This window comes from Marmota flaviventris, chromosome 8 (assembly GCF_047511675.1).
Source record: "Marmota flaviventris isolate mMarFla1 chromosome 8, mMarFla1.hap1, whole genome shotgun sequence".
NCBI classification, from domain to species: domain Eukaryota; kingdom Metazoa; phylum Chordata; class Mammalia; order Rodentia; family Sciuridae; genus Marmota; species Marmota flaviventris.
In genome coordinates this window covers 133715161-133728496 of record NC_092505.1, presented here as the reverse complement: position 1 = coordinate 133728496, position 13336 = coordinate 133715161, and the positions used below count along the sequence as shown (strand labels likewise).

Sequence of the window (13336 nt, the reverse complement as noted above, 5' to 3'; positions counted from 1 at the left end):
AAAGTAATCCTTAGGGCAGTACTCAGAGGCAGAAGTTGGGTGTGTTCTGCTCAGAAAATGCTCTCGCAAGTAAACATATAGATTTAGATGCTAACACTTATACCGTGAATCTGAGGAATCTTCAGTCTTCCCACAAGCTAATTAATAGGACTTTAATGATACATATATTTTTTTGTGGTACTTGTGGTGCTCTATCACTGAGCTACATTCTCATCCCTTTTTATTTTTTATTGGAGATATTCTTGCTAATTTACCAAGAACTTAAAATCTTTCTGCTACAGCCTCCCAAATAGCTGGGATTTCAAGTGTGTACCACTATACCCAGCTGTTGAATGATTTTTAAATATGAGAGACACTATAGTGTCTTACTTTGTGTTACTTATGAAGAACATTTAAACTTGTTTCTCTTATGATGGACATAACTAATGTTAATGGGAGCCCATGGAAGACATTGTGTTCTGCAAATTCATTAAATGTACATCATTCTCATGTTTAGGTTAATGTTAAGTTTCTATTACTTAAAAAAAAGAATTGTTAGTGTAACTTTCTTGAAATGAGTGACCCAGAATTAGTTGTCCTTTGGATTTTTTTTTTCTTAGACTAGAAACTGCATGTTCTGAAGGGAGAACTGAGTTGGTCTTGATTTCTTAATACTTTTGTTTTACTGCTAAACAACAGATGACCTTTCAAATAATTTTATGTTTTCCTTTTTCATGTGTCCTTACCCAGGATTCTAGGTGCTTAATTGCCTACTTAAATTCCATAATGTTTGACCAAAACTAAAATGAAAAAGTTAGGGAAAGGGAAGAAGTTGGGTAGAATGAAAGATTGAGCCAGCTCTTGTTTATCTGTTGCGTTCTATAAACTGAGATTGTGAATTTAATACTGTACCTATTTTTAAAATACATTTTGTTTCTGTGTAAAGTTAGGCATTGGTACAGGAATATAATTTTCTTCATTTGGGACATGGGAATAATGCTTAAAGACCTAAACTTGTCACTAGGTCTCTTCTAGTTTTAAGCTCCTGGATGCTCTTGCTTAGCTTACACATGCTTTGTGGCATGATTCATGCTAATTTCTGTGATACCCTTGGGTAGTTATAATAATAAGACCCAGCTGAGAGTACTTTCAGGCAGAATCATTGTAGAACTGGGATTTAGATACAGCCAGAAGGTTGCTTATCTGGTAAACACTGGTGTTGCTCCTAATGGTGATGATGTACAACCAGCATTTTTTGGGGGGCCTGAATCCATTTTGGCTGTAGTCATAATTAAATATTTTGGGATATTACCCCTAGATGCAGCAGTAGACACTTCCTAAAACTTAGTGTAAGAAATTTACATTGCATTGATTTTTCCAATGTATAGGAATCATCATGTGTTGACCTTGGAATTCTAAGTTCCCTGGCTTTAGGAAATGGACATTTTTGTAGTATGTCACCATTGTTAGCTTATCTGGTATTGCGGATTTTCCCTGTTGCAGGACTGGGTGAAAGCTTTTTCTGCAGCAGTCATGTTGAAAACCTTGTGTTGACTTTCCTCGTGTTCTGAAATGGGAGCATAAAAGTTTACTCGTCACTTCGTCTTAAAATAGCAAAACTTTGCTGTTTTCTGCAGATCTAGGACCTTGTTGCAGAACTCTGCCAAAAAAAAAAAAAATGTTTAAAGAAGAATGTGCTGTGATTAGAGAAGAATATGCTGGTGTGTAGATTTCAAACTCTCTGGACAATATGAATAACACTGTCTTTGTTTCTACAGTGGGAGCCAAGAAGAAAGGTTTGCTCCCGGGTGGAACAGGGATTATCCTCCTCCTCCCCTTAAGAGTCATGCTCAAGAGAGACACTCTGGCAACTTTCCTGGCAGAGATTCACTTCCCTTTGATTTCCAGGGGCATTCGGGGCCTCCCTTTGCAAATGTAGAGGAGCATTCTTTCAGCTATGGAGCTAGAGACGGACCACATGGTGACTATCGAGGAGGGGAGGGACCTGGACATGATTTCAGGGGGGGAGATTTTTCATCTTCTGATTTCCAGAGCAGAGATTCATCACAGTTGGACTTCAGGGGTAGGGACATACATTCTGGGGATTTTCGGGATAGAGAAGGGCCACCTATGGACTACAGGGGTGGAGATGGTACTTCTATGGATTATAGAGGTAGGGAGACACCACATATGAACTACAGAGACAGGGATGCTCACACTGTTGAATTCAGAGGTAGGGATGCTCCTCCATCTGACTTTAGGGGCCGGGGTACCTATGATTTAGATTTTAGAGGCCGGGATGGATCCCATGCAGATTTTAGGGCAAGAGATTTATCAGATTTGGATTTCAGGACCAGAGATCAATCTCGTTCTGATTTTAGGAATAGAGATATAGCTGATTTGGACTTCAGGGACAAAGACGGAACACAGGTAGACTTTAGAGGGCGAGGTTCAGGTACTACTGATCTAGACTTTAGGGACAGGGATACACCACATTCAAATTTCAGAGGTAGACACCGGTCCAGGACTGATCAGGATTTTAGGGGCAGAGAGGTGGGACCTTGTATGGAATTTAAAGATAGGGAGATGCCTCCTGTGGATCAAAAAATTTTGGATTACATTCAGCCCTCTGCACAAGATAGAGAACATTCTGGTGTCAGTGTGAACAAGAGAGAAGAATCCACACATGACCATACAGTAGAAAAGCCCACTTTTGGTGTTCAGAAGGCAGAATTTGAGCATTCAGAAACAAGAGAAGGAGAAACAAAAGGTGTAGCCTTTGAACATGAATCTCCATCAGACTTTCAGAACAGCCAAAGTCCAACTCAAGACCAAAACAAATCACAGCTTTCTGGAGGTGAACAGAGTTCAGACGCTCGTCTGTTTAAAGAAGAAGGAGATCTGGATTTTCTTGGTCAGCAAGACACTGATTACAGAAGCATGGAGTACCGTGATGTGGATCATAGGTTGCCAGGGAGCCAGATATTTGGCTATGGCCAGAGCAAGTCTTTTCCAGAGGGCAAAACTCAACGAGACCTACAGGTATGTTGATGAGGTGGATTGCTTTTTTCTTTTTTCATAAGGCATTTCTGAAGGATTAAGTATAGAATCTAGGACCTTGAGTCCTTGATGTCTCATTGCCCTACTATTAAAAAGCAAAATTTGGTCAATCCCCAGGGCTGCAGAACAAAAAAGGCAAAATTTGGTTGGGCATGGTGGCACACACCTATAATCTTAGCAACCAAGGAGGTTGAGTCAGGAGGATTGCAAGTTTGAGACCAACCTTAGGAACCTAGTGACCCTGTCTCAAAATACAACTAGAGTTGTAGCTCAGTGGTTCAGTTCCTAGTACCCAAAACAAAAACAAGCAGCAACAACAAAAGACCTCATCTCAATAGAAAAAGCAGATTTTGTATTCACTATTGAAATGTAGGAATGTAAATCTCTAGAGAAAGGGGCCTCAGTTCAGATAATATTTTTTGGGCAGAGTGGGTACCAGGGATTGAATCCAGAGGCACTTAACCTCTGAGCCACATTCCCAGCCCTTTTCATTTTTTATTTTAAGATGGAGTATCCCTAAGTTGCTTAGGGCCTTGCTAAGATGCAGAGGCTGGCTTTGTATTTGTGATCCTCTTGTCTCAAACTCCCAGTTGTTGGGAGTATAGGTATGTGCCACTGTGCCAATCATATAATATTTTTGATAGGTGTTGATTCATTATTTTGCTTTATTGGGCTGATTTAAATACCTTGGGACGATTTAATCTGAAAAGTAACTATCTTTGGGAAGTGATTTTCACAACTTTTTGATAGTCAAGCATTGTGATTTAGGATTCATTTTCTTAATTAAACTCAGGCTACCTAAGAGTCTCTCTGTAGTCATGAGGAGGTTATTTAAAAGTTGTAATTTGGGCTGGATTTGTGGGCTCAGTGGTAGAATGCTTGCCTAGCATGTATGAGGCATGTGGTTTGATTCTTAGCACAGAATATGAATAAATCAAAAAAAAAATTAGCACGCCTGTAATTCCAGTGGCTTGGGAGGCTGAGGCAGGAGCATCACGAGTTCAAAGTCAACCTTAGCAAAAGTGAGGTGTTAAGCAACTCCATGAGACCCTGTCTTTAAATAAAAAACAAAATAGGGCTGGGGACGTGGCTCAGGGGTTGAGTGCCCCTGAGTTCAATCCCCAGTAACCCTCCCCACCCTCCCCCCGATTAAACATCGACAACTTAAAAAAATTGTTATTATCTTCTTTTTTAAAAAAAAAAATTTTTGTAGTTGTGGATAGACAGAATGCTTTTTATTTTAATTGTTAATTTTTATGTGGTGCTAAGGATCGAACCCAGTGCCTCATACATGCTAGAAAGCGCTTTGCCACTGAGCTACAGTCCCAGCCCTTAGTATCTTTTTGTAGCTAATTTAATTAACTTTAAATGTTACATTTCTATGCAAGGAAGTTTATGTTTGCAACTTAATAAGAAGATGTTATCTTTAAAATAGATTTTATCAATTTCTATTTAGGTTTCTATTATTTTGGACAGTGCTCTTAATACATATTACCCAATAATGGGTTTTGAGAATGTTAGAGCCTGGTGACCACATAATTTATTATCTAAATCAGTTTGCTTTTAAGAGTAAAAGAGGACACTGTTGATTATGCTAGGCAATAGGCATAACTAGGAGATAGGATCATTTAGTTATAGGAGTCTTTCTCAAAAGTTTTTTCAGCTTTTATCTTTTGAAGTGGAGAGAAATTGATTGGAGGGAGATATTGTCATTTAGTTACAGGAGACTTTTTCTTAAAAGTTAAATTCTAACTATAATTTCGAAATGGAGGAAAATTGGAGCTAAGGCTTTTATAAGTATGAAGAGTACAGATTTCTTTGAATTTTACTGTTAAGTTGTGTGGTTTACACTTACATGACACCTTTTGACTTTGTTCTGAAATTTGTTTATAAGAAATCATCTTTATTAAATGACATCTGCTCAGATTTCCCTTTTTGCTATTTGCTCATTCAGGAAAAAAATACAGTTTTGGGAATAATAATATTTTTGTTTGTTTTTCTATGAAAGTCCTATTGGGGCTAATTTGTTTTTCTCTCTTTTTTTTAGATGTTGATGAATCTTTATTTTATTCATTTATTTATATGTGGTGCTGAGAATTGAGCCCAGTGCCTCACGCATGCTAGGCAAGTGCTCACTGAGCCTCTCCCTTTTTCTTTTTGATGCTGGGGATTGAAATTCGAGGGTCTTGTGCATGCTAAGCAAATGCTCTCACTTAGTTAAACTCTCAGCCCAGTATTATTTCTCTTTATGTCTTATTTTACAATTTTAAGATTCCTTGGGCTGAGGATATGGCTCAGTTGGTAGAGTGCTTGCCTTGCATACACAAGGCCCTGGGTTCAATCCCTAGCACCCTCCCCTCCACATACACACACACACACAAAAAGACTCCTTCAATGATCCTGGGTTAATTCATTTGTAATCCAAGGATTTAAAATCAAAATTTAAAATAATAAAGTCATATTTTTTCACATCTTTACATGATTCAGTCATTTTCATTTTTGATCCTGAATACCTATATTTCATGTTGTTTCACTTTTCACACAAAAGTATATTTATTGGTGAAATAATTTTATATTCTGAATTTAAGGATCAAGATTACAGGACTGGCACAAGTGAGGAGAAGCCTAGCAGGCTTATTCGATTAAGTGGGGTGCCTGAAAATGCCACAAAAGAAGAGGTGAGGCATGTGTTTTTTTCTGTCTCTGTCAATTAAATTTTTAACCTTATTTTGAAAAATTATAGATTCACAGGAAAGTATAAAGAAATGTATAGGAAAGAAAAGCATGTGTATTCTTTATTCAACTTCCCTTGGTGTTAATATGTTGGATAACTGTAGTATATCTAAACCAGGGATTGACTTTGTTATAATTCATAGAACTTATTCATATTTTGCTAGTTATATATGTATTCACTGAGGTGAGGTTTGTAAAACCATGACAAATGGTGACCTGGTAATCATCTGGTAGGGCATATTATTTCAGGAGTCCATAGATAAAGATACTGATTTATAGTAGTATGAGTTTGGAAGCTGCCTATCTGCTCAGTTAGGATAGACTGACTAAATTTATGGCAGAAGTTATGGAAGAATTGGTCAGGATATTGCAACAGGAGCTAATAGTACTTATTCTGTGATAGGCATTGTGTATGCTTATAAGCATTAATTCACTTAATTATAATGACCATGAATAGGGTTCTTTTCTTTCTTTTTTTGGTTGGTGGGGATACTGGAGATTGAATCCAGGGGGGCCGAACCACTGAGCCCACATCCTTAGGCACCCCACCCCCACCCCACACTTTTTTGAGACAAAGTCTTGCTAAGTTGCTAAGGCTGGCCTTGAACTTCTGATCCTCCTGCCTTGGCCTTCTAAGTAACTGGGATTAGAGGTTGGTGTGTCACCCTGCCCGGAATGAATAGATATTCTCTTTTTTTTTAAATATATTTTTTTAGTTGTAGTTGGACACAATACTTTTATTTTATTTATTTTTATGTGGTACCGAGGATCAAACCCAGCTCATTGCATGTGCTAGGCGAGTGCTCTACCACTGAGCCACAACCCCAACCCCTGAATAGGTATTCTTAATACATTCACTGCAAGTGTTAAGTATTATAGGTTGAAGATTCCATATCTGAAATGCTTGGGATCAGATGTATTTCAGATTGGGGGGCTTTGGATTTGGGAATTTTGGAGTAGACTTTACTGAGCATCCCTAATAGGAAAACCTGAAATCCAAAATGCTGCAAAATCTGAAGCAGATTTTGGATTAAGGATTCAACCTGTATTGAGTACCAGGCACTGAATGATATAGCAGTGAATATTATAAAGTCACTGCCTCATCAATAATACAAAAGCAAACAAAAGATAGGTAACATTTTGAAACAGTGATACATTTTCTGAAGAACACTAAAGGTTTAGGGCTGGGGATGTAACTAGCACAGTACTTGCCTAGCATGTACTGAGGACCTGGGTTTGATCCCCAGAACAACAAAAAGAACAAAAGATGTAGATGTGACTTTGTATTTTGCAGTTAGGTATCACTGAAGAAGTGACATTTGTAGTTAGAGAACGATTCATTTGAATATAAAGAAAAAACTGACCAGACCGAATTACCATGGCTCTGGACTGAATGAGCTTAGTGCATCATTTTATGTTTAACAGGTAATTAACTAGACACTGAAAGGTTACACAACAAGTGAGTAGGAGATGCTTGGAATTCAGACAGTTTGATATCAGAGTTTGAGCTCTTGAAGGTTATGCTCATCTGATTTTTTTTTACACTTAGGAATTTTTGAATAAGCATGTTCTATTCATTTAGCATTTTTTTGAGCACCTCGTGTGCATGTCTTAATTTTGCCTTTATAAAATAATCATAGCTTTAAATTATGTAGAATAAAAACCAGTAGGGAAAATATAAAATTCACTGTTTGAATATGATTTGTATCATTATGTGTAAATACCATTTTCTTGCAGATTCTTAATGCCTTTCAGACTTCCGATGGCATGCCTGTGAAGGAGTTGCAGTTAAAGGAGTATAATACAGGTGAGTTTCTTTATATGCATGTGGCCTTGGGTTAGGAAGGGTCTTTGTCAGATCTCTGCATCATATGCTACTTAATTTTTTTTTTTAAGAAACCACAGTTGGGGCTGGGATTGTGGCTCAGTGGTGGAGCACTTGCCTAGCATGTGTGAGGCACTGGGTTGAATTCTCAGCACCACATATAAATAAATAAAATAAAGGTCCATCAACAACTAATTAAAAAAAAAAAAGAAAACACAATTAAGATTTCCAGAAGCCTCCTGTTGGTGCCTTCAAATAATACCCAACTTTAGTCTTAGCTGGTTCTTTGTGGATGTTTGTCCACAAATGGGCGATGAGGATGCATGTTCCAGTTCTGAGTTCCTGTGAGATATGAAGTGAGTGTTGCAGCATCTGTCCCTGACTATATTTTACATAACGAAGTTATTAAACTTTCTGTTTGTTCTTTATGGTGGTGGAATGCTTACATTTGAGCCTAGGATTTACTAACTTGTTGAATATAAAATTTTACATTTCCTTGTTTCAAAGTGAAACTTGCCAGTTTCCACAGAAATTGTACCAATTAGAGTTTTCTTGAATTCTCATTCTTGCTCTGAGAACAGATTCCTGAAACAGCCGTTTTGTTGAAACCCATGAATAGATCCAGAAGAGCTTTCTTTTTGACCTCTAGTCTGTGGTCTGATGAAAGTTGGCTGAATATACACATAATATTTCAGAGTACCAAATTTGGTCAGTTCCTTCAAATCTTATTATAGAAAAAGGAAGTCAAAAGCAAAATGCTAAGCAATCAAGTTGTGACCAATATTTTTAGGACTGCATAATATGAAATAGTTTAAAAATAAAGGTAATCTCAAAGTGACCTGTTTTGTAGAATTTTAAATTTAAGAAGAGCATTAATCTCACAAAACATAGAATTATAGTAATCGAGCTAAAGAAATCTTCAAGTTAAGAGCATATAATATTTTTGAGGATATAGTTTATTTTTATTTATTTATTTTTTATATTTTTGAGAGAGAGAGAGAGAATTTTTTTAATATTTATTTTTTAGTTTTCGGCTGACACAACATCTTTGTTTGTATGTGGTGCTGAGGATCGAACCCGGGCCGCCCGCATGCCAGGCGAGCGCGCTACCACTTGAGCCACATCCCCAGCCCCTATAGTTTACTTTTAAATACTTTACCATTAAATTGAATTTTTACATTAGGTAATTTTTTTATATTTATTTTTTAGTTATAGGTGGACAAAATATCTCTTATTTTATTTTTTTATTTTTATATGGTGCTAAGGATTGAACCCAGTGCTTCACACATGCTAGGCGAGCACTCTACCTCTGAGCCACAAAAAAGCCTGGTCATTATTTCTTTAAATGGGTTTCTTAGAAGAAGATTATCCACAAAAGTAAATTTTATGCTTGAAAGAATGTGGTATTTGTGTTAAGTTCAGTAAGTGTTTTTTTTTCTGCAATTTGATAATCAACTTAGAAATATTATTTCTTAGAAAGCAATTATTTCTTTTTTTTTTTAAATATATTTTAGTTGTTAATAGACCTTTATTTTATTTATTTATATATGGTGCTGAGAATCAAACCCAGTACCTCACACATGCCAGGCAAGTGCACTACCACTGAGCCCCAGCCCCCAGCCCCAGAAAGCAATTTTTTTTTTTGTTTTAAAACATCAACCCTGAATTTGGAACACATGACTAAAAGTAGTTACATTTTTGTTATTGCACATCTCAATTTTGTTGGTTTTATTTTTTATTTTTTTTTTTTGCATGTGTCTTCTACATGTCTTTCTTTGAAAACTAAAGGTAGAATTTACAGGCTAATGATACTGTTTAATTCTCAGGGTAATAGCCTCAATCTTGTCACAAACTCTGCTTTAATTAAGTTTTGATGTATTTGGGAAATGAGTGTAATTAATGTTTAAATAGCAGTAGATCAAACTCTTCGTTTCTTTAGTACTCATTGACTTTCTTTTTTTTTTTAGAGAATTTTTTTAATATTTATTTTTCAGTTTTCAGTGGACACATCTTTATTTTATGTGGTGCTGAGGATCGAACCCAGCGCCCCATCGTGTCAGGCAAGCGCGTTACCGCTTGAGCCACATCCCCAGCCCTACTCATTGACTTTCTATTTAAATTGTCAGATTTATTAGCAGAGTAAAAATTACTTTTTTTCTTTATTTTCTTTTTTAAACTACGCATGACAATAGAGTATATTTTATTAAGTTTTTTTTTAGGGCTGGGGCTATAGCTCAGTGGTAAAGTGCTTGCCTTGCATGTATGAGATACTGGGTTCGATCCTCAGCACCACATAAAAATAAATAAAGATACTGTGTGGTCATCTACAACTAAATAAATACTAAAAATATATATATATATATATATATTTTAGTTGTTGATAGACCTTTATTTTATTTATCTGTACGTGGTGCTGAGAATTGAACCCAGTGCCTCACACATGCCAGGTAAGTGCACTACCACTGAGCCACAGCCCCAGACAATAGAGTGTATTTTGACATATTATACATACATGGAGTATAACTTCTCATTCTTGTGGTTACACATGATGTGGAAAAATTACTTTAATATACAGGGTCTAAAGAGCAAATTCTTAAATTTGCTGGCTATTAGTATTGTGATTGACAGACAAAAGACAATAGATACATGTGAAATCATCCTGGGCAGTGATTTTTATTAAAAAGGCATTTTATTGGGGCTGGGGCTGTAGCTCAGTGGTTGAGCGCTTGCATCATACCTGTGAGGCACTGGATTTGATCTCAGACCACATAAAAATATATGAATAAATAAAAATATTGTGTCCAGCTACAACTAAAAAAAAAATCTTTTTAAAAAGTATTTTATTATATAAAGTGATATGTACTTTATAGTTTTTTTCTTTTAATGAAAGAATTGGATTACCCTTGTCCATGTTACCAATGTTAACACCTTTTTGTGACAAGTAGAATGAACTTTTGAAAATATTAGTCAGATCATGTTATTCCTATGCCTAAAACCCTCTAATGGCCTTCCATTTTCACTTGGAAGAAATTCCCAACTCCTTATTCTGACATAACAAATTTCTGCATGAGCTGGTCCTTGGCTGTTTGTCTGACTTCATCCTGTACTGCTCTCTACTTGCCCTATTACACTGTAGCCATACTGGGCTTTTCTCTGGATCTTTACTAGTTCGAACTTCCTTCTGTTGTGTCAGATCCTTTGTACTGCCCTTGCTTCTGATCCTCACTCATCTTCGGGGGTTTAGTTCTTAAGTTTCGCCTTTCTGAAGCCTAGTCTCACCATCTAATTTAAACTCACCCTGTAGTCATTTTTTATTGTATCCTTGTGCATAGAGCAATCATTTTGATAGTTTGCTTGATGGTTTTATGTATTTTCCTCTAGAAAGTTAGCTCCATGGCAGCAAGAACCTTGTCTGTATTGTTCCCTCCTGTTTCCCTAGTGCTTGGCACAGTCGGTTCTATGATGTGGAGAACAGTTGTGATCTTAAGTGAAGGCATTAAAGGGTAGTTTAGATTTCATGGCAATACAACTTAGGTTTTACATATTTGCTGAAGAATGTGTCTTGGGACAACCAGATGTTCTGAGAACTTTATCATTTACTCTTTGTAAGATCATGTGTAACCCATCCGGTGTGGTGGCTCACCTGTAATCCCAACAGCTTGGGAGGCTGAGACAGGAGGATCACAAGTTCAAAGCCAGCCTCAGCAACTTGGCAAGGTCCTAAGAAACTCAATGAGACCCTATCTCTAAATAAAATATTAAAAAGGGGTTGGGAATGTGGCTCAGTGGTTCAGTGCCCCTGAGTTCAATCCTCAATACCAAAAAGAAAAAAGATCATGTGTAAACTCAGTGGGAAAAGATGACTTTTATAAAGAAAAATGACAGAGTTTTAGAATGAATAATGATCTGGAAGAGCCCATGCTAGATGGATGTGCTCACAAAAGGGGAATTGTTGGGTTGAGTTCATCCTTTTAGTTGATGTAATGAACTCTATAACAGAGAAAAGATTAATGACTGTTCACTTGACTCTAGTAATTTGTTCATTTTTGTCCCATTTAGAGCTATATAAATATAGGGTCAAGGGTCCAGAATCAGAGGTGTTAAATTAATTTATAATTTTTTTTCTGGTTATAGAAATGGAATGTGGTACATAGATGACATATGAATTATGTCCCTTACAGGGATGAATACTTAAGACAATACTTTAGCAGCAAAATCTGTGGATATTCTAACAGGACTAAATGAACACTATAAAGAGATTCAGTATAGGCCAAGATTTGCTTCAAAACACTTTTGCTGAAAATTTAACAAAAATTTGGTATTTAAAAATTTAAATATATTTAAAAAATTTTCAGACTATACATTGTGATATTTAAATTACCTTAAGTTATATTATTATATTTCTGGAAAAAGTATCAGGAGTAAAATGACTTTTGGTGATTGGAATAATAAGCTTTGGTATATCTTACATATGATGGAATACTGTGTAGCAATAAAACTCAAGAAGCTACTCATGCATATAACAGCATGGTTGGTTCTTGAAGGCATTTTGCTGATTGAATGAAACTAGACTCAAGAGCCTATATGTACTGGCTGAGAAGAAGTGACGTACTGATATATGCTACAACTTGCATGAGCCTTGAAAACCTTGTGAAAGAAGCAGATAGAAAAACCACATATTGTATGGGTTCTTGAAATTTCTACAAAGATAGAAAGCAAATAAGTGATTATAAGAGATATTTCTCCTCTGAGTGAATGATTAGTGACTACTTAATGGATATGGGGTTTGCTTTGGGCTGATAAAAATATCCTGGAACCAGATAATGTTGATGGTTGCACACTTTGTGAGTATACTGAATGCTGCTGAATTGTAGACTTTAAAAATGGTGCATTTTATGTTATGTGTTTTTTTGGGGGATAGGGTGTTTTGTTATGTTGCCCAGACTGCTTTGAAACTACTGGGCTCAAGTGATCCTCTTGTTTCAGCCTCACAGATGTCTGGGACCACAGGCATGTGTCACCATGTGTAGCTTTTTTTTCTATTTTTTTTTAAGACTATACATTGTGATTTCACTTTTGATGTTCTGGAAAAGGTAGAATTTTAGGGATAGAAAATAATGGTTGCCAGGACGTTGGTGCAGGAGCTGACAGATATAGAAGCGTGACAGAGGTTTTGAATGTAATAGATTTTTTTTTTTTAATATCTTGATTGTAGTAGTGGTTTATCAATGTTAAATTCACTGACTTTGGTATTATTGTGGTTATGTTAGAGAAGTCAAGAACCATGATACATGCAGTTTTCTTATGGCTCAAAAGAAATATTTGATATATCTGATAGGAGGAAAGAAGAGAGTAATATTAGAGGGGCAAATGTTGCCAATAGTTAAATCTAGATAAAGAGGATTATGTTTTACTTTTATTATTATTCTTGCAAGTTCTTTGTAATTTGGAAATTCCAATACAGTGTAAAATGGAGCTGGGAGTGGTGTCATACACTTGTAATCCCAGCAGCTTGGGAGGCTGAGGAAAGAGGATCGCAAGTTCAAAGCCAGCCTCAGCAACTTAGTGAGGTCCTAAGCAACTTAGCAAGACCCTGTCTCTAAAATAAAAAAGGAATGGGGATGAGGCTCAGTGGTTAAGCGCCTCTGGGTTCAATCTCTAGTACCAAAAAAAAAAAAAGTTGTAAAATGGACATCAAGCTGATATATTTTATTTTAAAATGTTATTTATTCATTCATT

General features: G+C 36.3%; 1 protein-coding gene across 4 annotated transcripts in view; it reads left to right on the top strand.

Annotated features, from left to right (window-relative positions):
- Positions 1-13336, top strand: part of Rbm6 (RNA binding motif protein 6) — a 98843-nt gene that overhangs the window by 21542 nt on the left and 63965 nt on the right. For 3 of the 4 annotated variants that reach the window (XM_071615698.1, XM_027933660.2, XM_071615699.1), the window contains exons 3-5: positions 1758-3021; positions 5628-5717; positions 7510-7579. In XM_071615698.1, coding sequence (XP_071471799.1) covers positions 1758-3021; positions 5628-5717; positions 7510-7579 — 1424 coding nt within the window. Of the gene's footprint in view, positions 1-1757; positions 3022-5627; positions 5718-7507; positions 7580-13336 lie in introns of those variants that run through there. The other variant, XM_027933662.2, reaches the window with a different exon arrangement.